General features: G+C 38.1%; 1 protein-coding gene across 1 annotated transcript in view; it reads left to right on the top strand.

Annotated features, from left to right (window-relative positions):
• LOC128068391 (A disintegrin and metallopeptidase domain 3-like) overlaps positions 1-24,881 on the top strand; it is a 117,188-nt gene that overhangs the window by 70,713 nt on the left and 21,594 nt on the right. The window contains exons 11-16 of the mRNA XM_052661540.1: positions 3,836-3,975; positions 10,467-10,653; positions 14,968-15,066; positions 18,142-18,337; positions 18,821-18,911; positions 19,189-19,369. Of these exons, the coding sequence (XP_052517500.1) occupies positions 3,836-3,975; positions 10,467-10,653; positions 14,968-15,066; positions 18,142-18,337; positions 18,821-18,911; positions 19,189-19,369 (894 nt within the window). The remainder of the gene's footprint in view (positions 1-3,835; positions 3,976-10,466; positions 10,654-14,967; positions 15,067-18,141; positions 18,338-18,820; positions 18,912-19,188; positions 19,370-24,881) is intronic.

Raw genomic sequence — 24,881 nt, 5'->3', positions numbered from 1 at the left:
TCCAGTGAGTCAACTCTTCGCATGAGGTAGTCAAAGTACTGGAGTTTCAGCTTTAGCATCATTCCTTCCAAAGAAATCCCAGGGCTTATCTCCTTCAGAATGGACTGGTTGGATCTCCTTGCAGTCCAAGGGACTCTCAAGAGTCTTCTCCAACACCACAGTTCAAAAGCATCAATTCTTCAGCACTCAGCCTTCTTCACAATCCATCTCTCACATCCATACATGACCAATGGAAGAACCATAGCTTTGACTAGACGGACCTTTGTTGGCAAAGTAATGGCTTGCTTTTCAATATGCTATCTAGGTTGGTCATAACTTTACTTCCAAGGAGTAAACCTCTTTAATTTCATGGCTGAAATAACCATCTGCAGTGATTTTGGAGCCCCAAAAATAACATCTGACACTGTTTCCACTGTTTCCCCAACTATTTCCCATGAACTGATGGGACCAGATGCCATGATCTTCATTTTCTGAATGTTGAGCTTTAAGCCAACTTTTTCACCCTCCTCTTTCACTATCATCAAGAGGCTTTTTGGTTCCTCTTCACTTTCTGCCCTAAGGGTGGTGTTATCTGCTTATCTGAGCTTATTGATATTTCTCCCAGCAATCTTGATTCCAGCTTGTGCTTCTTCCAGCCCAGTGTTTCTCATGATGTACTCTGCATATAAGTTAAAAGAGCAGGGTGACAGTATACAGGGTTGATGCACTCCTGAGGCTTGATCACACCTTGGCATTGCCAGGGGCCAGCGTGAGGAACTCCGCCCATGGCACACTCCTTTTCCTATTTGGAACCAGTCTGTTGTTCTATGTCCAGTTCTAACTGTTGCTTCCTGACCTGCATACAGGTTTCTCAACAGGCAGGTCAGGTGGTCTGGTATTCCCATCTCTTTCAGAATTTTCCACAGTTTATTATGATCCACATAGTCAAAGGCTTTGGCATAGTCAATAAAGCAGAAAGAGATGCTTTTCTGGAACTCTTTTGCTTTTTTGATGATTCAGCAGATGTTGGCAATTTGATTCTTGGTTCCTCTGTCTTTCTAAAACCAGCTTGAACATCTGGAAGTTCACGGTTCACATATTGCTGAAGCCTGGCTTGGAAAATTTTGAGCATTACTTTACTAGAATGTGAGATGAGTGCAATTGTGCAGTAGTTGGAGCATTCTTTGGCATTGCCTTTCTTTGGGATGGGAATGCAAACGGAACTTTTCCAGTCCTGTGGCCACTGCTGAGTTTTCCAAATTTGCTGGCATATTGAGTGCAGCACTTTCACAGCATCATCTTTCAGGATTTGAAATAGCTCTACTGGAATTCCATCACTCCACTAGCTTTGTTTGCAGTGATGCTTTCTAAGGCCCACTTGACTTCACATTCCAGGATGTCTGGCTCTAGGTGAGTGATCACACCATCATGATTATCTTGGTTGAGAAGATCTTTTTTGTACAGTTCTTCCATGTATTCTTGCCACCTCTTCTTAATATCTTCTGCTTCTGTAAGGTCCATACCATTTCTGTCATTTATCAAGCCCATCTTTACATGAAATGTTCCCTTGGTATCCCTAATTTTCTTGAAGAGATCTCTAGTCTTTCCCATTCAGTTGTTTTCCTCTATTTCTTTGCATTGATCGCTGAGGAAGGCTTTCTTATCTCTTCCTGCTATTCTTGGGAACTCTGCATTCAGATGCTTATATCTTTCCTTTTCTCCTTTGCTTTTCACTTCTCTTCTTTTCACAGCCATTTGTAAGGCCTTCTCAGACAGCCATTTTGCTTTCTTGCATTTCTTTCCCATGGGTATGGTCTTGATCCCTGTCTCCTGTACAATGTCACGAACCTCATTCCATAGTTCATCAGGCACTCTATCTATCAGATCTAGGCCCTTAAATCTATTTCTCACTTCTACTGTATAATCATAAGGAATTTGATTTAGGTCATACCTGAACGGTCTAGTGGTTTTCCCTACTTTCTTCTATTTAAGACTAAATTTGGCAATAAAGAGCTCATGATGTGAGCCACAGTCAGCTCCCGTTCTTGTTTTTGCTGACTGTATAGAGCTTCTCCATCTTTGGCTACAAAGAATATAATCAATCTGATTTCGGTGTTGACCATCTGGTGATGTCCATGTGTAGAGTCTTCTCTTGTGTTGATGGAAGTGGGTGTTTGCTATGACCAGTGCGTTCTCTTGGCAAAACTCTATTAGCCTTTGCCCTGCTTCATTCTGCATTCCAAGGCCAAATTTGGCTGTTACTCCAGGTGTTTCTTGACTTCCTTCTTTTGCACTCCAGTCCCCTATCATGAAAGGGTCATTTTTTGGGGGTGTTAGTTCTAAAAGGTCTTGTAAGTCTTCATAGAACCATTCAACTTCAGCTTCTTCAGCTTTACTGGTTGGGGCATAGACTTGGATAACTGTGATATTGGATGGTTTGCCTTGGAACCAAACAGAGATCATTCTGTCGTTTTTGAGATTGCATCCAAGTACTGCATTTTGGACTCTTTTGTTGACCCTGATGGCTAGTCCATTTCTTCTAAGGGATTCCTGCCCACAGTGGTAGATATAATGGTTTTAAGATACTTCAGATACTTAGGATAGGTAATTATGTAAAGCCAATTAAGTTAGTTGATTCTATCATTACACTAAAATGGAAAATTATTTTATTATATCAATAGATGCAGAAAATGCATTTGGCAATTTTAAGACCTTTTATGATTAAACTCACCAAAATTGTAAGAGCAGCACACTAGAACTTCACAAAGATCATTTAGAAATAATTAGAATGTACAACAAATTTAATGTTTAGAGATGAAGTGCTTCCCACTAAGATTTGGAACAAGGCAAGAATTTAACTTGCTGTTCTTATTCAGTTTTGTGCCCATGTGCAAAACTGATGATACCAAATATTGTGAGGACTTGGAGCAATAGGAACTATCATTCATGTTGATGAATTAGGGTTTAGACAGTTTGGTGATCTCTTATAAAATTCAACATTGCCTTACTTCATGATCTAGTAGTTATCCCCTAAACCATGTAGAAAATTTCACTGAAAACTTGTATCCATAGAAAGTTGGACCTGATTGCATATAGTAACTCTATTTATAATTGCCAGAAATTAAAAGCACACAACATGTTCTTTAATACATGAGTGGATAAAGAAACAAGTTGAGACACAAAGAGAAATTTTATTCAGTATTCAAAAAATTAGTCCTCAAGCAATATAAAGACATGGAGGAATTTTCAATGCATAGTGGTTAGTAAAAGAAGCCAGTTTGAAAAGTCTACACACTGTATCATTTCAAATCTATTACACTCTGGAAAAGGCAAAACTATGGAGATAGTTAAAAACATCATTGATTACCAACCAGGGCTTTGCATGTTGCTTTCATCACTACTCAAGTTTTATTTTTTAATGCTAGTATTTTTCCTTTAGGAAAACATTGATTTTATCCTACAACTATTTCTGACATTAAAACTGACTGTCAGTTAAACTCTTAAGAATCTGTGTATTTTCAAAGTGTTTAAATAAAAGTATTGTAGTTACTGAAACAATGATAAATCTTCTCAGAATATTTTTTCAGTTTATTATAATTAAATCAGTAACATGTAATGAAAACATATATTATTAATAGTATTGTTTATATATGAATGCTATTTGTATTGAAAGTACTATTATCCTAAAAGAATAACAAAATCTAACTTTGCCAATGTTCTTAAGAAAATAATGAGCTTTATATAAAAGTTTATTAAATTAGTATTTGCATTTAGATAATATAGCCACAATTACATGAAAAAAACAGGGATGGAAACAAATAACTTGAACAACCATTCTGTTTTTTATTTCATTTAGTATTCAAAGATGGTAACTTTAGAGGCATTTTCAGTTCTTTTCGCACAATTACTTGGAATTATGCTGGGATTAAAGTATAATAATAACATCTATGAATGTTCCTGTCCAGGAATTGCATGCATAATGAATCCTGAAGCAATGTAAGATGTGACTTTTATCAAAACTTTGTCTTCTTTTGGGAGATATTTATAGCATTTCTTGATGTATGATATCTTTGATATAACATAGATAAAAGCATTTTTACTAAATACCTATGAGTTATTTTAATGTTTATTAAAAGGAATGAGTATTTGATATTGTAGAAAATTCGCTTCTTGTTTCTATGTTCACTGCTGTAGTATCAAGTCTTTGATGATGAGTTCTTGTGAAGCACTGGAATCTTGATGTGAGATTTATTCATCCTATCAAAAAAATTTTAGCATGTACAGTTACAAGAATTGTGTTAGTCTATCATGTGAATGATTAACAAGATAGAAAAGTGTTATATATTTTATATTAGTCTATCAGGGACAGAATTTTAAAGTCAACATGAGAATCAGCAAAATTTAAATGATTTATATTAAGTGCCTAGAGAAAATAAATAGGGAATACATGGAGAAGAGAAACTTTATGATAAAAAAAAGAGGGTCTAGGAAGCTTTCTTGGAGAAAGCAATGGCACCCCACTGCAGTACTCTTACCTGGAAAATCCCATGGATGGAGGAGCCTGGTAGGCTGCAGTCCATGAGGTCACTAAGAGTCGGACACGACTGAGCGACTTCCCTTTCACTTTTCACTTTCATGCATTGGAGAAGGAAATGTCAACCCACTCCAGTGTTCTTGCCTGGAGAATCCCAGGGACGGGGGAGCCTGTTGGGCTGCCATCTATGGGGTTGCAGAGTTGGATACGACTGAAGCGACTTAGCAGCAGCAGCAACAGGAAGCTTTCTATGAGACAAACTCATGTTGGAACCTGAAAGAGAAGAAAGAAGTCTGGTCACATGAAGAACTTGTTGAAAACTTTTCAGGGAAAGACAGTGAAGTGATACATGGATATGAAGAAATGTGAAAAACTCAAAAGACTGGAAAGGATAAAACAAACCAAAAGAAATGACTGAAATTATATGGAAGAATATTAAAAGCATAGAATATTTTTTTAAAGATGGTAAAATACAATCAGGTTAAAGAATCATGATTCAGAGAAAGAGGTCCAGGAAGGACTAGAAAATGTAGGAAAGGAGCTAAGCAAGCAATCATGATGCAGTGATGCCATGATCTTCGTTTTCTGAATGTTGAGCTTTAAGCCAACTTTTTCACTCTCCTCTTTCACTTTTGTCAAGAGGCTTTTTAGTTCCTCTTCACTTTCTGCCCTAAGGGTGGTGTCATCTGCATATCTGAGGTGATTGATATTTCTCCTGGCAATCTTGATTCCAGCTTGTGCTTCTTCCATCCTGGCGTTTCTCATGATGTCCTTTTCATATAAGTTAAATAAGCAGGGTGACAATATACAGCCTTGATGGACTCTTCCTATTTGGAACCAGTCTGTTGTTCCATGTCCAGTTCTAACTTTTTCTTCCTCACCTGCATATAGGTTTCTCTAAATGACTCTACCAAAAACTGTCAGAAGTAATAAGCATATTCAGGGTAGTTACAGTATGCAAAGTTAATATATAAAATACTTTGTATTGCTATATACTAAAAACAAATTATCAGTAGTAGAGATTAAGAATGCAATCCCATTTACAATAGCATCAAAAAGAATAAATTACTTAGAATAAATTTAAAAGCCAAGAAAGTGAAAGATGTGTATGGAGAAATATAAGACATTGAGGAAAGGAATTAAATAATATGCTAGGAAACAAAAAATACTTCATGCTCATTTATTGGAAGAATTAACATTGTTAAAGTATCCATATAAGGACTGGAAAAGGTAAATCCTTACCCCAAATTCCAAGAAGGGCATTACTAAATGTTCCAACCATAGGAAAATTGCATTCATCTCCCATGCTAATAAGGTCATGCTTAAAATCTAGCATGCTAGGCTTCAGTATTATGCAAACTAGGAACTCTCAGATATCCAAGCTGGATTTAGGAAAGGCAGAGGAACCAGAGGTCAAATTGCGAACATTTGCTGGATCAGAGAGAAAACAAGGGAATTCCAGAAAAATATTAACCTCTGTTTCATCAATTGGGCCAAAGCCTTTGACTGTGTGGATCATAATAAACTGTGGAAAGCTCTTAAAGAGACAGGGATACTAGACCATCTTACCTGTCTCCTGAGAAACCTTATGCGGGTCCAGAGGCAACAATTAGAACCCTGTATGGAACAACTGATTGGTTCAAGGTGGAGAAAGGAGAATGACAAGACTGATTGCTGTCACCCTGTTTGTTTAAACTATAGGCTTAGCACATCATGAGAAATGCCAGGCTGAGTGAATCACAAGCTGGATCAAGATAGGCAGGAGAAACATCAACCACCTCAGATATATGGATGATACCACTCTAATGGCAGAAAGTGAAGAGGAACTAAGGAACTAAAGAGCCTCTTGATGGCGGTGAAGGAGGACAGTGAAAGAGCCAGCTTAAAATTAAATATTAAAAAAACTAAGATCATGGCGTCTGGCTCTGTGACTTCATGGCAAATACAAGGGGGAAAAGTGGAAGTAGTGACAGATATCCTCTTCTTGGGCCCTAAGATCTTTGTGGATTGTGGCTGGAGCCATGAAATCAGAAGACAATCGCTTCTAGGCAGGGAAAAAGTGAAGTCACTCAGTCGTGTCCAACTCTTTGGAACCTCATGGACTGGGGCTTACCAGGCTCCTCTGTCCATGGGATTTTCCAGGAAAGGGTACTGGAGTGGGTTGCCATTTCCTTCTCCAGAGGATCTTCCCAATGCAGGGATCGAACCCAGGTCTTCCACATTGCAGGCAGATGCTAACTGTCTGAGCCAACAGGGAAGCTATGTCAAACCTAGACAGTGTGTTGAAAGTAGAGACATTACTCTGCCGACAAAGGTCTGTATAGACAGGGCTATGGTCTTCCCAGTGGTCATCTACACTTGTGAGAGCTGGGCCTTAAAGAGGGCAGAGCACCAAAGAATCGATGCCTTCAAACTGTGGTGCTGGAGAGTCCATTGGACAGCTAGGAGATCAAACCAGTCAATATTAGAGGAAATCAACCCTGAATAGTCATTGTAAGGACTGAAACTGAAGCTGAAGCTCCAGTATGTCGGGCATCTGATGCACATATCCAGCTCTTTGAAAAAGTCCCTCATGCTGGGAAAGATTGAGGGCAGAAGGAGAAGAGGGCATCAGAAGATGAGATGGCTGGATGGCATCACCAATACAGGGGACATGAACTTGGGCAAATTTCGGGAGATGGTGAGGTACAGGGAGGCCTGGCATTTTGCAGTTCACAAAGAATTGGACACAACTGGGTGACTGAACAGCAAAAATCTATATTATCCAAATCAGTCTGCACATTCAATATAATTCTTATTCAAATTGCAATGATACCTTTCCCAGATATAAAATCAGTTCAGTTCAGTCGCTCAATAATGTCTGACTCTCTGCAACCCCATGAATCACAGCACACCAGGCCTCCCTGTCCATCACCAACTCCCGGAGTTCACTCAAACTCACGTCCATCGAGTCGCTGATGCCACCCAGCCATCTCATCTTCTGTCGTCCCCTTTTCCTCCTGCTCCCAATCCCGCCCAGCATCAGAGTCTTTTCCAGTGAGTCAACTCTTCGCATGAGGTGGCCAAAGTACTGGAGTTTCAGCTTTAGCATCATTCTTTCCAAAGAACACCCAGGGCTGATCTCCTTCAGAATGGACTGGTTGGATCTTCTTGCAGTCCAAGGGACTCTCAAGAGTCTTCTCCAACGCCACAGTTCAAAAGCATCAATTCTATTGTGCTCAGCCTTCTTCACAGTCCAACTCTCACATCCATACATGACTACTGGAAAAATCATAACCTTGACTAGACGGACCTTTGTTGGCAAAGTAATGTATCTGCTTTTCAATATGCTATCTAGCTTGGTCATAACTTTCCTTCCAAGGAGTAAGTGTCTTTTAATTTCATGGCTGCAGTCACCATCTGCAGTGATTCAATCCTAAAATTTAATAGACCGTGAATAGCCACGGTAACCTTGAGAAAGAACAAAGTTGGAGACACCATATGCCTGATTCCAGAACTAAGATAGACAAGATACAAATGATCAGTGAGCATTTGTGTCAGAATATAAAAAGATGTTCAAAGAATTTGGATATACACTTATGGAAACAAAACAGTTTGAAGGAGTCCTCCAAAAGGCAAATCTAGGACAATCTGAAAGTCATATGTAATGTTCAGTTCAGTTCAGTTCAGTTCAGTTGCTCAGACGTGTCCAAATCTTTGCGACCCCATGAATCGCAGCACGCCAGGCCTCCCTGTCCATCACCAGCTCCTGGAGTTCACTTAGACTCACGTTGATCGAGTCGGTGAAGCCATCCAGCCATCTCATCCTCTGTCATCCCCTTCTTCTCCTGCCCCCAATCCCTCCCAGCATCAGAGTCTTTTCCAATGAGTCAACTCTTCCCATGAGGTGGCCAAAGTACTGGAGTTTCAGCTTTAGATCATTCCTTCCAAAGAAATCCCAGGGCTGATCTCCTTCAGAATGGACGGGTTGGATCTCCTTGCAGTCCAAGGGACTCTCGAGTCTTCTAAAACACCACAGTGCAAAAGCATCAATTCTTCAGCACTCAGCCTTCTTCACAGTCCAACTCTCACATCCATACATGACTACTGGAAAAGCCCTCGCCTTGACTAGACGGACCTTAGTCGGCAAAGTAATATCTCTGCTTTTCAATATGCTATCTAGGTTGGTCATAACTTTTCTTCCAAGGAGTAAGCGTCTTTTAATTTCATGGCTGCAATTACCATCTGCAGTAATTTTGGAGCCCCCCAAAATTAAGTCTGACACTGTTTCCACTGTTTCTCCATCTATTTCCCATGTAATGTTAATTAAGGTTTAAAACACCTTTTAGTGTACTAGGAAAATTTGGGTCCATATTCATATAAATACATGAAAATATTATTTTGAAGTGAATAAATATATTGAATGGATCTATTAATATAAGGTTATAAAAGATATATATACATAGTGAATATATTGAAAATTGAACTAGAAAGGTTGTATGTACATAAAACTTCTCCCCAAATAATTATTAAGAGATAAGTAGAGAAAGAGATATTAGAGTATAGACTTTAATCACCTAATCAAAATGACTTTTTTCAAAAACATAACAAGTTAGAATCATGTGCTGTTAGGATGCAATGGAGCACACAGACTCAGCAATATTTCTGTGGTGCATTTAACAAGATACATAACCTCAGTCTAAGCATTGGGAAACATTACATAAACCTAAACTGAGGCACATTTTCCCAAATAATTAGCCTGAGACTATAAAACTTTTGAATGTCAAAAATGACACCAAAAAAAATGTAGTTAATTAAACTAAGGAGATAGGAGTACTAAAGGCAGTGGTTGGTTCTGAAGTGGATCTTTTTGCTGTAGAGTGCCAGTACCATGATGAAGGGGAAATTGGAACCTGATAAAAGAATTAGATGTTAACACCATATCTTTGCTTCATGTTATTGAAGGTCTGTTGTAAGAGAATTCAGTTTTCTGTAAGAGTTATACATTGTAATTATTATTATTCAACTGGTTTAGGAAACAAAATTTGTTTCTCATGTCATTTCTCTAAGTATGAGTTTGTTACTAATTTAAACAAAAGCCCATTAGACAGTGTACTAGAAATATGGAAATATCAACCTAGAGAGAATCTAGAGTTTATGTATTCTATATGCTTCATGTTGAGCTGTTTTAAATTTGTTACCAAAGTAAAAACAATTCTGACTTTTAATTAACTCAATCAACCTTTGTGTTTATTCTTTCAGTTTTCTATATTATCCCTAGTATGTATCATTTTCTTAATAATAATTAGTTCTTCTTACTATAATGATTATAATCTTGACAGTGTTGTAAATAATAAGGATAGTAATAAAGAGTAAGTTGTACTTAAATAGAGCCTTTTTGTCAACAAGCACTGTTTTGTTTATTATATTCTCAATCATGCAACCTCCTTAACATCCTCTACTTATTAGATGTCTGTTATACTGAATTTGTGGAGAAGGCAATGGCACCCCACTCTAGTACTCTTGCCTGGAAAATCCAATGGACAGAGGAGCCTGGTGGCCTGAAGTCCATGGGGTCGCTAAGAGTCGGACACGACTGAGCGACTTCACTTTCACTTTTCATTTTCATGCATTGGAGAAGAAAATGGCAACCCACTCCAGTATTCTTGCCTGGAGAATCCCAGGGATGGGGGAGTCCAGTGGGCTGCCATCTCTGGGGTCGCACAGAGTTGGACACGACTGAAACGAATTAGCAGCAGCATGCTGAATTTGGATAGAAATGGGCTTATTTTTTTTATTACTAATTGAATTTAAAATAGAGCACTCTCCACTTTATAGCCACTTGGCAATAGCCAAGCACTCTTCTTGGCTATTCTGTAAGTGAAGAAGTAAATAATTCACAGCATGTTATCGAAGAGTGTTACTTTGATACTGATTTTATTCCTTTTAACTAAGAAATACAATTTAATTTCAGACGTTCCCATGGCATAAAGTTTTTTAGCAGTTGCAGCATAGATGAATTTAAACATACAACTTCACAGCTTAAATTGGAATGTCTTCAGAATCAAACAGTTCCAAAAGTGTTTCCACAAGGAAGACAAACAATTTGCGGCAATGGAGTTTTGGAACCACCTGAAGAATGTGACTGTGGTTCCAGGCAGGTTAGTGAAAAAGACTGATATTTGTTTTTGTGTTTGTCACATAATCTTACAAATGTAGATGTGACATAATTTTTTTAAATTGTTCCATATAGTCAGACATCTAAGATGGGAAGCTGTGGGGCATGTGATAACTGACTCATCCAAAATTTGAAGTTGAATAATTTAAGAATAGGGTAAATGCAGCATGGGTTGAATGAAGATTTTCCTTACTGCACAAATATTACCTATCTTTCTGTATCATAAACATCGGTTCCAACAGGAGTATAATTATCACCTAAATTATCCATGAATTCCTTTAAAGTGACTGATTTAAATCACTGAGTTATTAAATGTATGCTGTTGTTCACATCTTCATCTTCTAATTCCAGTCCTTGCATCGGGGGAACTTCATTTATTTTAGCCTGGTTTCAAATTGAATTAAGGAACAGAGACATCACTCTGCCCACAAAGAACCATATAGTCAAAGCCTTGGATTTCCCAGTAGTCATGTATGGATGTGAGAGCTGGACCATAAAGAAGACTGAATACCAAAGAATTTATACTCTCAAATTATAAAGTTGGAGAAGACTCTTGAGAGTCCTTTGAACTGCAAGGAGATCAAACCAGTCAATTCGAAAGAAAATCAACTCTGAATAGTCATTGGAAAGACTGACGCTAAAGCTGAAGTTCCAATACTTTGGCCACCTGATGCAAAAAAACCAACTCGCTGACAAATACCCTGATGCTGGGAAAGATTGAAGGCAGGAGGAGAGGGGGACAACAGAGGATGAGATGGTTGGATGGCATCACCAACTCACTGGATAGGAGTTTGAGCAAGCTCTGGGAGATGGTGAAGGACAGGGAAGCCTGGCATGCTGCAGTCCATGGGGCTGCAAAGAGTCGGACAAGACTGAGCAACTGAACTGAACTGATAGGTTAATGGATTATAATAAAGGCACCACCACATCTGTTACATTCCAGTGTTGTGTTATTTTTGGTCAACTCTCATCTCTCATTTGGAGTCACTTTTTATGAACATTCTTGAGCATATTAACCACCTCAGTCAGTTCAGTCACTCAGTTGTGTCCGACTCTTTGAGACCCCATAGACTGCTGCACACCAGGCTTCCCTGTCCATCATCAACTGCAGGAGCTTGCTGAGACTCATGTCTATCGAGTCATGATGCCATCCAACCATCTCATGCTCTGTTGTCCCCTTCTCCTCCAGCCTTCAATCTTCCCAGCATCAGGGACTTTTCCAATGACTCATTTCTTTGCATCAGGTGGCCAAAGTATTGGGGTTTCAGCTTCAGCATCAGTCCTTCCAATGAGTATTCAAGACTGATCTCCTTTAGGATGGACTGGTTGGATCTCCTTGCAGTCCAAGGAACCCTCAAGAGTCTTCTCCAACATCACACACAGTTCAAAAGCATCAAATCTTCGGTGCTCAGCTTTCTTTTTTTTTAATATAAATTTATTTATTTTAATTGGAGGTTAATTACTTTACAATATTGTATTGGTTTCTTTTGGACTCTGTGGGAGAGGGAGAGGGTGGGATGATTTGGGAGAATGGCATTGAAATATGTATAATATCATATATGAAACGAATCGCCAGTCCTGGTTTGATGCATGATACTGGATGCTTAGGGCTGGTGCACTGGGATGACCCAGAGGGATGCTACGGGGAGGAAGGAGGGAGGGGGGTTCAGGATGGGGAACACGTGTATACCTGTGTATACACGTGCTCAGCTTTCTCTATAGTCCAACTCTCACATCCATACATGACTACTGGATAAACCTTAGAGTTGACTAGACAGGCCTTTATCAGCAAAGTAATATCTCTGCTTTTTAATATGCTGTCCAGGTTGATCATAGCGTTTTTTCCAAGGAGCAAGAGTCCTTTAATTTCATGGCTACAGTCACCATCTGCAATGATTTTGGAGCCCAAAACTGTAAAGTCTTTCATTGTTTCCATTGTTTCCCCATCTATTTGTCATGAAGTGATGGGACAAGATGCCATGATCTTAGTTTTCTGAATGTTGAGTTTTAAGCCTACTTTTTCACTCTCCTCTTTCACTTTCATCAAGAGGCTCTTTAGTTCTTCTTCTCTTTCTGCCATAAGGGTGGTGTCGTCTGCATATCTGAGGTTATTGATATTTCTCCCGGCAATCTTGATTCCAGCTTGTGCTCCATCTAGCCCAGCATTTCTCATGATGTACTCTGCATAGAAGTTCAATAAGCAGGGTGACAGTATAAAGCCTTAACGTACTCCTTTCCCAATTTTGAACCAGTCTGTTGTTCCGTGGTTGGTTCTAAGTGTTGCCTCTTGACCTGCATACAGATTTCTCAGGAGGCAGGACAGGTAGTCCAGTATTCCCATCTCTTTCAGAATTTTCCACAGTTTGTTGTGATCCACACAGTCAAAGGCTTTAGCATAGTAAATGAAGCAGAAGTAGATGTTTTTCTGGAGTTCTTGCTTTTTGGCAAGATGGCAAATCTAGGTCTTTAGTCTAGATTTCCATTATACATTGAGTGCTGTCAAAATATACTGCCTACTGCAGGCTCTCTCCTTGATTCCAGATTTTCGATATTAGGCTATCACATCACTGATTTTGTTTTCTTTTCCCCAATATTAATATTTAGTGAGGGTTTAATATTCCATCTTCAGTAAATTCACTTGCTGTTTTTCATTAATATGTTTATATGTGAAACATAACACATTCTTCTTGATGAAACATGAAAAAGAAAAAATGATTATTATCTGCTTCTTATAGATATTACAAGTGTTAAATAAGAATAGAATTTGGCATATACTTTAGTAATATGCCATTAGTGTAACTGCCATTAGTGTAACTGCATTATGTTTCATTTTAAAAATGACATTATACAAGTATCCAGGTATAATAAAATATCAGTAATAAATTACTATTCTATAAGAAAATAAGAAAATAATAACTTAATTAATTTTGGCAGAAGAGATATATTCCCCTTATAGTTACATTTACAACATACTGCTCAAAATACTTAATGTAAAATAAAAATACATATATGTAGATATATATTTATATATATAACAGAAACATTTTAGCCCTTCACATATTTACTGGGATTAATGTGGAAGAAAATATTATACAGAAGCTCTTGGAACAAATGGCAATTTTCGGATTTCAGAATATCACAGTAATAAAAATATTTTTTAAAACCTGCCAAAATAGAAATAAGTTGTCATGACAAACTGCAAAACAATATAAAATATATTAGTGGCTAGGGGCTAATATTATTAATACAAAAGTGCTTAGCAATAAAAAAATAAATAGAATATCTCAACAAAAAGTATGCATAAACATATAAACTAAATTGTGAAGATATATGAAATTGAAACAGATATAAACATGTAGTTATTTGTGCCTATTCACTTTATTCATTTTAAAATATTACTTATCAATATTTTATTGGTTTAACGTCCAATTAAAATAAATAAATTTATTTTTAAAAATAAAATAAAATAAAATTTTTAAATATATTACTTCTCAGTCTTATATCACTCTTACACTACGAGACAACTCTCTAAAGAGAAGGAAATAAATGTGTATTATGAAAGAATTCTTAACATTTTTTAATTCTTTGAACTAATAACTTTTAGAATCAATCTTTAATATACAAGGGCTAAAAAGTGAAAAAAAAATTTCTTTGAAAAGACACAATCACAATATGCTGTTGTTATTTGGAAACCTCTATTTTGTCACATCCAAAAACATTTAATAGTCACAGAATATCTTGAGGAGAATTGATAAGACAGATAAGTAATTTCCTAGTGGCTCAGACGGTAAAGAATCTGCCTGCAATGTGGGAGACCCAGGTTCGAACCTGGGTTAGGGATTAGGAAGATCCCTTGGAGAAGGGAATGGCTACCCACTCCAGTATTCTGGCCTGGAGAATTCCATGAACAGAGGAACCTGGCAAGGCTACAGCCCATGGGGTCACAAAGAGTTGGACACGATTGAGCAAGTAACGTGCTAGCGAGCACACACACACACACACACACACACATGAAAAAAAGTCTCAAAATATATTGTCCATATATTTATGAACACAAAAAGATTGAAGTAAATTGCATTACATTTTTAACAGTCAAATTCTTGAACATAGAATCATGAATGATTTCATTACCACATTTTTATATATCAAAATACATTGTCTAGGTGAAGTGGTGTTAAAAATATATAGACATAAAAATTATACTGTGATTGTAATTTGAGACATGTCTTAAGATATTATAACAATAAGTAAAATGATTTAGTTCAAAATTACTTAACTTGATTACCTTTGCTTTCAGACATGTGAGCATACTAAATGCTGTGATCCTTTAAACTGTGTACTGAAAGGAAAAGCAATCTGTGGTTCTGGACCATGTTGTGGAAAAAACACTTGTAAGGTAAGTTTTTGAATATTACCTTATTTTCTTCCGTGAAATTCCTGCTTTTGTGGGCTTTTTAGCTTTTTTTCACACAATTTTTACTCATCTTTCAAATATATAACCGTATGTTCCTGATTCATCCACTGTTGAGTTCAGAATTGAGAAGTCTTTAGATCTTTTCCAATCAACTTTTTAGCCCTACCTCTAACCTTATTGTTTCAATCCCTACTCAGAACTCATCCTATTATGCCATTTAATAACAACTTCAGGTAATCTGGGTGTTGTGAGTTCCTCTTGGTCATAACTGAATGTAGCTCCTCACAATCTACTTATGACAAAATTATGAATAAGCCACCCCACACACACTTGAGATACAATATTTGAATAAACAGACAATTATAATTGTATACAATTATACAGTTATAAGTAACCCCTCGCTTTGGAAGTAGCAGAAAAAAGGAATCCATAAGGAATAGTCAGCAATATGTAGCATATCTAATACTGAAGATTAACTTTGTGAATCACTCACTGAATCCTTGACTTCCCTTGGGAAGTTTTCCCTCAAGTTTCCTTCATAACCACCTCTGATAGGACCCTGGGTAAGAGCTCTGTTCTAGGGAGGGCTTCATTTCAGCAACTCACCTTTTTGTGTGTCACTTTTAGGAGGCTAAGACACACATGAACGCTGATTGACGAGAGGTTTTGTCATCAGGTCTGTTTTTCCACTGTCAATGAAAATCTCTCCCCACACCATTTCACCCTGTTCCCTGCATGCTCGTTTTCACTCAGTGGGCTAGTTCTTAAAACCAATGTTCATTTGTTTCAAGGCACATTAATGTAGAGGCCAGGCTAGGGTTTCCACTTCTTAGCAATAAACTGTGTTGTTCTTTCCTTCCCCAGAACTCCCATCTTTGTCTTTGTCTCCAAATCAGTGAGACAGAGCAGTTGAATTTTCTAAACAGTCCATTTCCATCTGGACTCCCCAGGTGGTGCTAAAGAGCCTGCCTGCCAGGAGAATCCCATGGACAGAAGAGCCTGGCCCCTGCAATCCACAGGGTTACAAAGGGTTGGAGATGACTGAAGTGACTTAGTACACACCCACCATTGCCCTCTACTTACATCTCAAAGGATAATTCTTTGCAACAGAGATAATTCCTGCATTTGGTCCAGTGAAAATTCATAGTATAAGTTTCTAGGGAGAGATTCAGGGTAAGAGCATTGAATTCTGTAAAGAAGTTCCAACTAAAACCTGTAACTTCAGCTATCATCTTTTGTTTTTAACATCTAGGACTGCATTGATTGGTCTGTATAAGGTAGCCCTGGACAGCCATTTCATTTTTCACACTTGAAGGCACCTGTGACTCAATTCTAGTTCTGGGAATATACCCACTGCCACCATCTGCCCAGGACCTCTCCTTCTCACTGTTGAAGCATGCTTCAATGTCCTATGTTAGTTCCCATTAACTTTCTTACATATTATAGCATAAAATCTAGCTTTTGCTGTCTTTTGACGGGTCACAGGTGCCTCTCTTATTACTGACCATAAGCTTAAAAGGCTTCTTATTTTTTTATCTGTCTACTTTCCATTCTACTTTCCACTGACATGGTCTGAAATGTACTGCTTTGAACCAGCGGTTTTTTCTTATAAATTTTCAGTTTAGATGGACACAAGTCCAAGTACAAAGATATGGAAGACCAATACTTTAACCTGCTATTATCTGACACATAACAGGGACTAACATGTTTTAGCCAGTACCCAGACTTTCCTCTCTGAAGTTTTAAGGAGCTGTCTCTGGTACTGCACACCAGCAATTATCATGGGTCAGTTGTATCTTGATGATGAACACACAAGCAAAGAATAAGAAACAAGCACTCAGGAAGCTTACATATGACATGAGTTCAGCGTCATGCTCAAGTGAATCTTTGTTTAAAACTGGAGCAACAAGTTTCTTATGCTATACATCAGTTGGATACCCTTGCTTTTCCTTGGCAGTTCTCAGACAAGCTTTTCCTGTGTGCAGTACTGATAGCTCAGTGCAGATCCTGGCTTTTCTAGTCTATACTGTATGGTATTTCAGAAGAGCAGAGGGATCCCCTCTTTCCTGGCACCTATGTCCACCCCTGGTAGTGGCAGAAGCCCTGACCCAGCAATACATTCTAAGTTAAATTCCCCACCGCTGTGTCTAGGGAGAAGTGTTCCGATTGTCATCCTGGGTCAGAAGCAGTTTCATAGTAGAAGCGGAGTTCGTCCTGAAAAGAAAATTACTTGAAGGGCAAAAAGGACAAGGGTGTCCACTAAGAAACATTTTAGAAACCTGGAAAGACCAGCATCTGAGTTAGTTAAAATATTTCAGGAGTGCAATGGATTAGTTCCCAAGAATCAAAAGTTGAAAAACAGATATGCATAGTGTCATCTCAGATATTTTCTGTTTATCTTGAAGTGAATATTCAGGATAACCAAAGCATTGTAACTACAAATTTATTTATTTTAATTGGAAGCTAATTACAATATTGTATTGGTTTTGCCATACATCAACATGAATCCGCTACGGGCCATTTTTAACTTGAAGTTCAAGTCACACAGTGGAAGTTAGCCGTTGTCAAGGGCTTTAGTGCGCCGAGCAGCATTCAGAGCATTCACAGTGCTGTGCAGCCGCCGCCTTGACCTGGTTCCACAGCCGCTTCCTCAGCCAAACAGGAGACCCCGACCCATGATGCACCTGCTCTCCTCTATGGATTTCCCTACTCTGGACATTCCATAGAACTAGAACCATACAGTGGGAAACCTTGTGTCTGGTTTTGTCACTAAATACAGTGTTTCCGAGTTTCAGTCGCCTTGCAGCATACATCAGTACTCCATTCCTTTATGTGACTGACACATTCCATTGTCCACACCACAGCTTGTTTACACATTAGTAGGCATTTGGGTTCTTTCCAAACTCTTTCACCAGAACTTTAAGCAAATTTATAGTTTAAATACTTACAAATGTCACAGTAATGAAAATGATAGCTACAAATTCAATGCTGTTATTTAATGTTTTTACATTTGTTATACTACTTCAAAGAAAATATGTGTTTTTCCTTTTCTCACAGATACTTGAAAGAGGAAGAGAGTGTAGGAAAAGCACTGATCCATGTGATTTTCCAGAATTTTGCAATGGGGTGTCTGAATTTTGTGCACCTGATATGAGAGCTGCCGACTTACAAACGTGCAATAATAAATCTTCCTATTGCTTTAGAGGAATATGCCAAGATAGAACAAAGCAGTGCATCAGTTTGTTTGGAAAATGTAACGATTTATTTTTTCTTCTGAGCTTTATTTTTAAGCTATATTTTTTCTAAAGTCAGTAAAACACCAAAATAAAAAGGACTGTTTGTTAAATCCAAATTTGAACATAAAATTGAAATCATTGTAACTTTGAACTACGTCAAGAGGTAAAACAGACCCAATAAGAACAGGAGAAAATGAATAGGGTATTAGTGAAATCTGAGGTGGTTGGGAGGAAATGAGTAGACTTTAGATTGAAGATGAGAGAGTGCAGAAGACTGTAGAATTTCTCAATTATTTCTGCTCTGACATGCCAGCTCTCCTGTTCTTAAGTGGGTAGTTTTCAGTGTTTCTTTTTCTTGTGTATCCAATAGACAATACTGAAATTTGTAATAAATGACATTGACTAGGCATTGTTGTTTAGACATTTCAATATTAATTTACCACAGTTTTAGTTTTTAATTTTTTAAAGATGAGTAATTGGAAATTTGTTTATGTTTTTAGTTGCTAAAGAAGCTAGTTATCAGTGTACAGAAGAAGTGAATTTTCAATCTGATATTTTTGGAAACTGTCTAGGAAGAGGTTGTTCTTTTCGGTATGTATTTAGAAATTTTACATTTTTCAAATGCCTGTGTGAGTGTCTGTGTGTTTGTATACTGTCAAGAGTCACTTAGTGCAAATGAAAGATTGACCTGGTTTATATAGATGAATTTATATGTTGCACTTTATTAGTTGGTGTACATTCTGAATAGCTTTATGATCTCAGTAACATTTTGAATTATCCTCATATTTGGTACTGTTTTTTTAATCTAATCTCTTGTGTCTCTAAGAGACCTCTGGGCATTAAGAGATTTTTTTTTATATATTGATAGCCAACTCCTTTGTGGAAAGTTAGTTTGCCACTGGACACATTCAGCTGTAGTATTAAAGAATGACATTCAGGTTCAATATACCTACCTTGGAGGCCATGTATGTATGTCAGCAACTTTAAGACGTGATAGATATGGGGACCCTACTGTGACGGCTGATGGAACCATGTGTGATGAAAATAAGGTAAATGAAATTTTACTTGCCTCTGTATGGGGTGTATGGATGTCTCAGTGTGTGTGTGTGTGTGTGTGAGAGAGAGAGAGAGAGAGAGAGAGAGAGAGAGAGAGCTTAAGGTTTTAAAATTTGTAATTAATGGTACAAATTTTGGTTACTATATCATCATAAAATTAAAAGGTCACTTTCTATTGGCTAAAGTAGCCTTTACTTCACTGTCTATCTTTTTACTGTGAATTTTGCTATAGTCAGTTGAATTTGTTTTGTCACATTTGAGAATCTAATCTTGTCCAGTAGGCAAGGATCTGGTCTGCGACAGTTTGTGTAATCAAAGAACAAAAAATATCAAATAATACATGAAAAAAAATGGGTCAGAACAAACTAAATAATGAGAAAAACAAGGAAAACCAAAAAAAAAAAAAAAAAGCCAACATTTAGCATTGCAGTATTTAACTAGAATTAAATTGCAATGAAACTAAAACATTTTCTCATTAGCCTACTCCCCTAGTTCTTTCTTCAAAAACATAACATGCTTGTTTAAAATTGGACCCTTCTACAAGATACAATAATAAAACAGAGTTTAAATTTTACATATTTTTCTTAAATACTTTGATAAATATAAAGAATTTTTAAAGACAGTGCCATTAAAGCTAGTACATGAAAGTAAAAAGGGAAACAATTATTTCACATTTTAATTAAAATAATTACATTAAGATACAGTGTTTTTAAAAAGTGAAGAATAGAGGAATTGGAAGTGGATAGCAACCTTAACTCAGAATGGCAAAAGACAGTCTCACATAAATATAATGGCTTCCCTGGTAGCTCAGCTTGTAAAGAATCCGACTACAATGCAGGAGATCCCAGTTCGATTCCTGGGTTGGGAAGATACCCTAGAAAAGGGATAGGCTACCCATTCCAGTATTCTTGCCTGAAGAATTCCAAGAATCTGGAAGGCTACAGTTGACCTCTGGATTGGGAAGATCCCCTGTAGAAGGGAACAGCTCTCCACTCCAGTATTCTTGCCTGAATTCCGTGGACAGAGGAGTCTGGAGGCTACAGTCCATGAAGTTGGCAAAGAGTTGGACAAGACTGAGCAACTTTCACTTTCAATCATAAAGGAACATACTGATGCTGACTATATTATGAAGTAATATGTCATCCCTCTAAGCATCATTTAAAACAAAATGCAATCATGTTTACCATAAATATGGTGGAGTAAATATGTAAAATTATGAACTAATTCAATTATTCATTAATTAGAAAAAAGTAATATAATGGTATAATAGTACAATGTGGTTTAACATGCACAAGAAATACTTTGATAAACATAAAGAATTTTTGTTCGAAGTATCTCTTGGTTTCTGGCCCTGTGCTCCTAAACCTTAGAATTTCCTGACAGGAATATTTGGTGTTATTCATAATGAGATTCATCCAGAGAAACCTAGGTTTATGCTAATGAGGTAATAGGGTGGTGCCTCTTGATGCTTCAGAGTATGCTGGTCACCAGAAAGACCAACTGATTAATGGAGTGGAGCTCCAAGCTCCACTCACAGCATCAATAAAGGGAATGATATGGCTGGAGACTGAACTCTGTAAAAATTTTTGAATGATTAGACTCAAGATAGTTTGTAAGTTGGTGAACACAATGTGTTGTAATGAGGATGTGCCTGGAGAGGACATGGAGACAATGTCACTTCCTCTTGCCCGACAACATAACTTGACCTGTGCATCTCTTCCATTTGGCTGTTCCTGAGTTATATTCTTTCCCATAAATTAGTAAACATAAGTGAGATCTTTCCCTGAGTTCTGTGAACCAAATTAGGAAATTATCAAACCTGAGAGGGAGCCATGGGAACCTCCAATTTGTAGCCAGTTGGTCAGAAGGATAAAGACTTGAATCTGGTGTCTGAAATGGGAAGAGTCTTGTGGGACTGAGCCTTTTAACTTTTGGAATTTGATTCTAACTGCAGATAGATTGTGTCAGAATGAGTTGAATTGAATTCTTGGACACTCAGTTGGTATCAGAGTAATAGGTATCAGTTTATCATAGTGGGTATACCCCCACTATGTATGTGTGTATATGTATGTGTGTATATGTATGTGTGTATATATATAAAGATACACATATATATGTGTGTGTGTATATATATATATATATATATATATATATATACATATATATATATATATGTCGGAGAAGGCAATGGCAGCCTCTCCAGTACTCTTGCCTGGAGAATCCCAGGGATGGAGGAGCCTAGTAGGCTGCCATCTATGGGGTCACACAGAGTCGGACACGACTGAAGCGACTTAGCAGCATATATATATATATATATATATATATATGTATATATATATATGCACATCTATGTGTACCCCAGTATATATGTACATGTGCACACACACGTACCTCAATATACATATACATGTGTAGACACACATATCCCAATATGCATGTACGTGTGCACACAAACACATATCCCAGTATATATGTACCTGTGCACATACAGATACCCCAGTATATATATACATGTGTACACACACATATCCCAGTATACATGTACCTGTGCACACACACACATATCCCAGTGAATATATACATGTGTACACACACATATCCCACTATACATGTATATATGTGCACACACACATACTCTAGTGTTTATCTGTACAAAAAAATCATGAAATTGAACACATGACAAAGAAACATGAAAATGTTCTAACTTAACCTGTGATTAAATAAATTCAAAATAAGTGAATATTCAGCTGTTTTTTCTGTTATCATTTTGACATCAAAAATAACATTTGATGGCGAAAAGATGAAGATGTCATCATAGAAAGATGTTAAACTCACCTCTCCCCAGGAACACATCAAAAATACAACTACATGTGAAGCAATTCTCCCTGAAAACAAACTGGATACTTTTCAGGTACGCAGGGAAGACAAACAATCACTACAGCACCTGTGCCTCTAGGAGGGAGCATAGAGGAAGGGTGAGGGGTGTGTGTGTGTGTATGGTTCAGAGATCCTCCCTGGGGAGTGAGTGGTTTAAACTGATTACTGGATACCCCAAGCCTGGGATCTGACACTGGGATTTGATCCCTTATCAAGTTTGAAAATCAGTGGGGCTTACAAGTGTCAGTGCAAGTTGCTCAGTCGTGTCTGACTCTGTGATCCCATGGACTATACAGTCCATGGAATTGTCCAGGTCAGAATACTGGAGTGGGCAGCCTTTCCTTTCTCCAGGGGATCTTCCCCACCCAGGGATCGAACCCAGGTCTCCCCCATTGCAGGCGGATTCTTTACCAACTGAGCTATCACAAGCTGAGCCACAAGGGAACCCCAAGAATACTGGAGTGGGTAGCCTATCCCTTCTCTAGAGGATCTTCCCAACCCAGGAATTGAACCAGAGTCTCCTGCATTGCACGTGAATTCTTTACCAACTGAGCTATCACCAGGAGGGCTGTGGAAAAAAAAAAAAAAAAGACTCTGCTTGTAAAGAACTGGCTTTACTCCAGGGAACAGGCAGAGGAAGCTGACTGAACCTGCCTAGAGCTCTGGCTCTTTTCCTGAAACCATGCAAGGTGCACCCCAGGCCATGTTGAATATCTGCCCTGGCCTCACTAGCTGCAGCACTGCTTTGCAGTAGGGCAAAGTCTGTCATTGCTGAGGAGAGTGTGCACTTGGGAAGGATGGAGCTGAATGGGGCGAGGGCAGCTATTTCTGCTGCTTATAGAGGGAGTGGATCAGGAAGTGTCTAGAATTCTGGCTGACATTCCAGAGTCATACCAGGGCACATGCCCCAACCACATCAGGCACCCACTCCAGCACCCTCTTGCTTCAGGGATCATACCCTCTGGGGCAGAGGTGCCCTTCCCAGGATGGAGGGGGAAGGTGCATACTTAAAATGAACTGAACCAACTTGGACCCAAGCTTATACCATAAGGTTGTCCTTATCGATTCACCAGCAGCAGCTTGGGACCTGATGCCATCTCCCCAGTAGGGTGGTGATAGCCACGGATCATAGGAGAAGTCTCAGCTCACACCTGGCACTGGCTCTATCCCTTTGTCATCAATCCTGCATCTCACCAAAGTGACAGCAGGCAGCACACCCTGGGACAGGATGCGACCCATGCTCATGTCAGATCTAGCTCTCCCACAAAAACCACTGGGTACACACAGACAGTATAGGGATGCTGGGACACAAAGACGTTCCCTCAAGGCTAGGATAGTTAACTCTTTCACTTAATTTCATAGAGACGAAGTCAAACAAAATGAGAAGAGAAAAGAATTATTTCAAATGAAATAAAAAATAACTGAAAAAACAAAAAAAGATAATTTACCAGATAAAAAGTTTAAAGCATAAGCAATAAGAATGTTATCTGAACTTGGGAAAAGAAGAAATGAACACAGTGAGAATTTTAGTGAAAAACTAGAAATATTAAAAATAACTAGTCAGAGGTGAAGAATACAATAACTAAAAGAGGCTCATAGATACAGAGAACAAGTTAGTGATTACCAGTGGGAAGAGGTTAGCAGGGAGAATTTAAGAGATACAAACTGCTGCTGCTGCTGCTGCTATGTCACTTAGGTCATGTCCGACTCTGTGCAGCCCCATAGACAGCAGCCCACCAGGGTCCCACGTCCCTGGGATTCTCCAGGCAAGAACACTGCCATTTCCTTCTCCAGTGCATGAAAGTGAAGAGTGAAAGTGAAGTCACTCAGTCGTGTCCGACTCTTAGCAACCCCATGGACTGCAGCCCACCAGGCTTCTCTGTCCATGGGATTTTCCAGGCAAGAGTACTGGAATAGGGTGCCATTGCCTTCTCTGAAGAGATACAAACTAATATATATATAATAAGTAAGCTATAAGAATATATTGCACAGCACAGAGAACATAGCCAATATTTTATGCTAACTTTATTATTTTAATTTTTAATTTATATTGGAGTACAGTTAATTAACAATATTGTATTAGTTTCAGGTGTACAGCAAAGTGATTAAGTTTTATATATCCACTTTTTTCAGATTCTTTTCCCATTTAGGTTATTACAGGATATTGAACAGAGTTTCCCTGTGCTATATAGTTAGTCCTTGTTGGTTATCTGTTTTAAATATAACAATGTGTGCATGTCAATCCCAAACACCCAATCTATCCTTCCCCCTCAACCCTTCACCCTTAGTAGCCATAAGTTCATTTTCTAAGTCTATGAGTCAGTTTCTATTTTATAAATAACTTCATTTCAATCATTTTTCTTTAGGAATACACCTATAAGTGATATCCTATGATACTTATCTTTCTCTGTCTGACTTACTTCACTTAGTTTGATAATCTCCAGGTCCATTTATGTTGCTACAAATGACATTAATTCATTCTTTTTAGTGGCTAATATCCCATTGTATATATGTACCACTTATCCTTTATCCCTTCATCTGCTGAGGGACATTTAATCTGCTTCTGTGTCTTCGCTATTTTGAATAGTGCTGCAGTGAACATTGGGGTGCATGTATGCTTTTGAATCA

The sequence above is a fragment of the Budorcas taxicolor genome, chromosome 24 (genome assembly GCF_023091745.1).
Source record: "Budorcas taxicolor isolate Tak-1 chromosome 24, Takin1.1, whole genome shotgun sequence".
In the NCBI taxonomy this organism is placed as follows: Eukaryota; Metazoa; Chordata; class Mammalia; order Artiodactyla; family Bovidae; genus Budorcas; species Budorcas taxicolor.
Note: the sequence above shows the minus strand (reverse complement) of the source record. Positions and strands in the feature narration are given on the sequence as shown.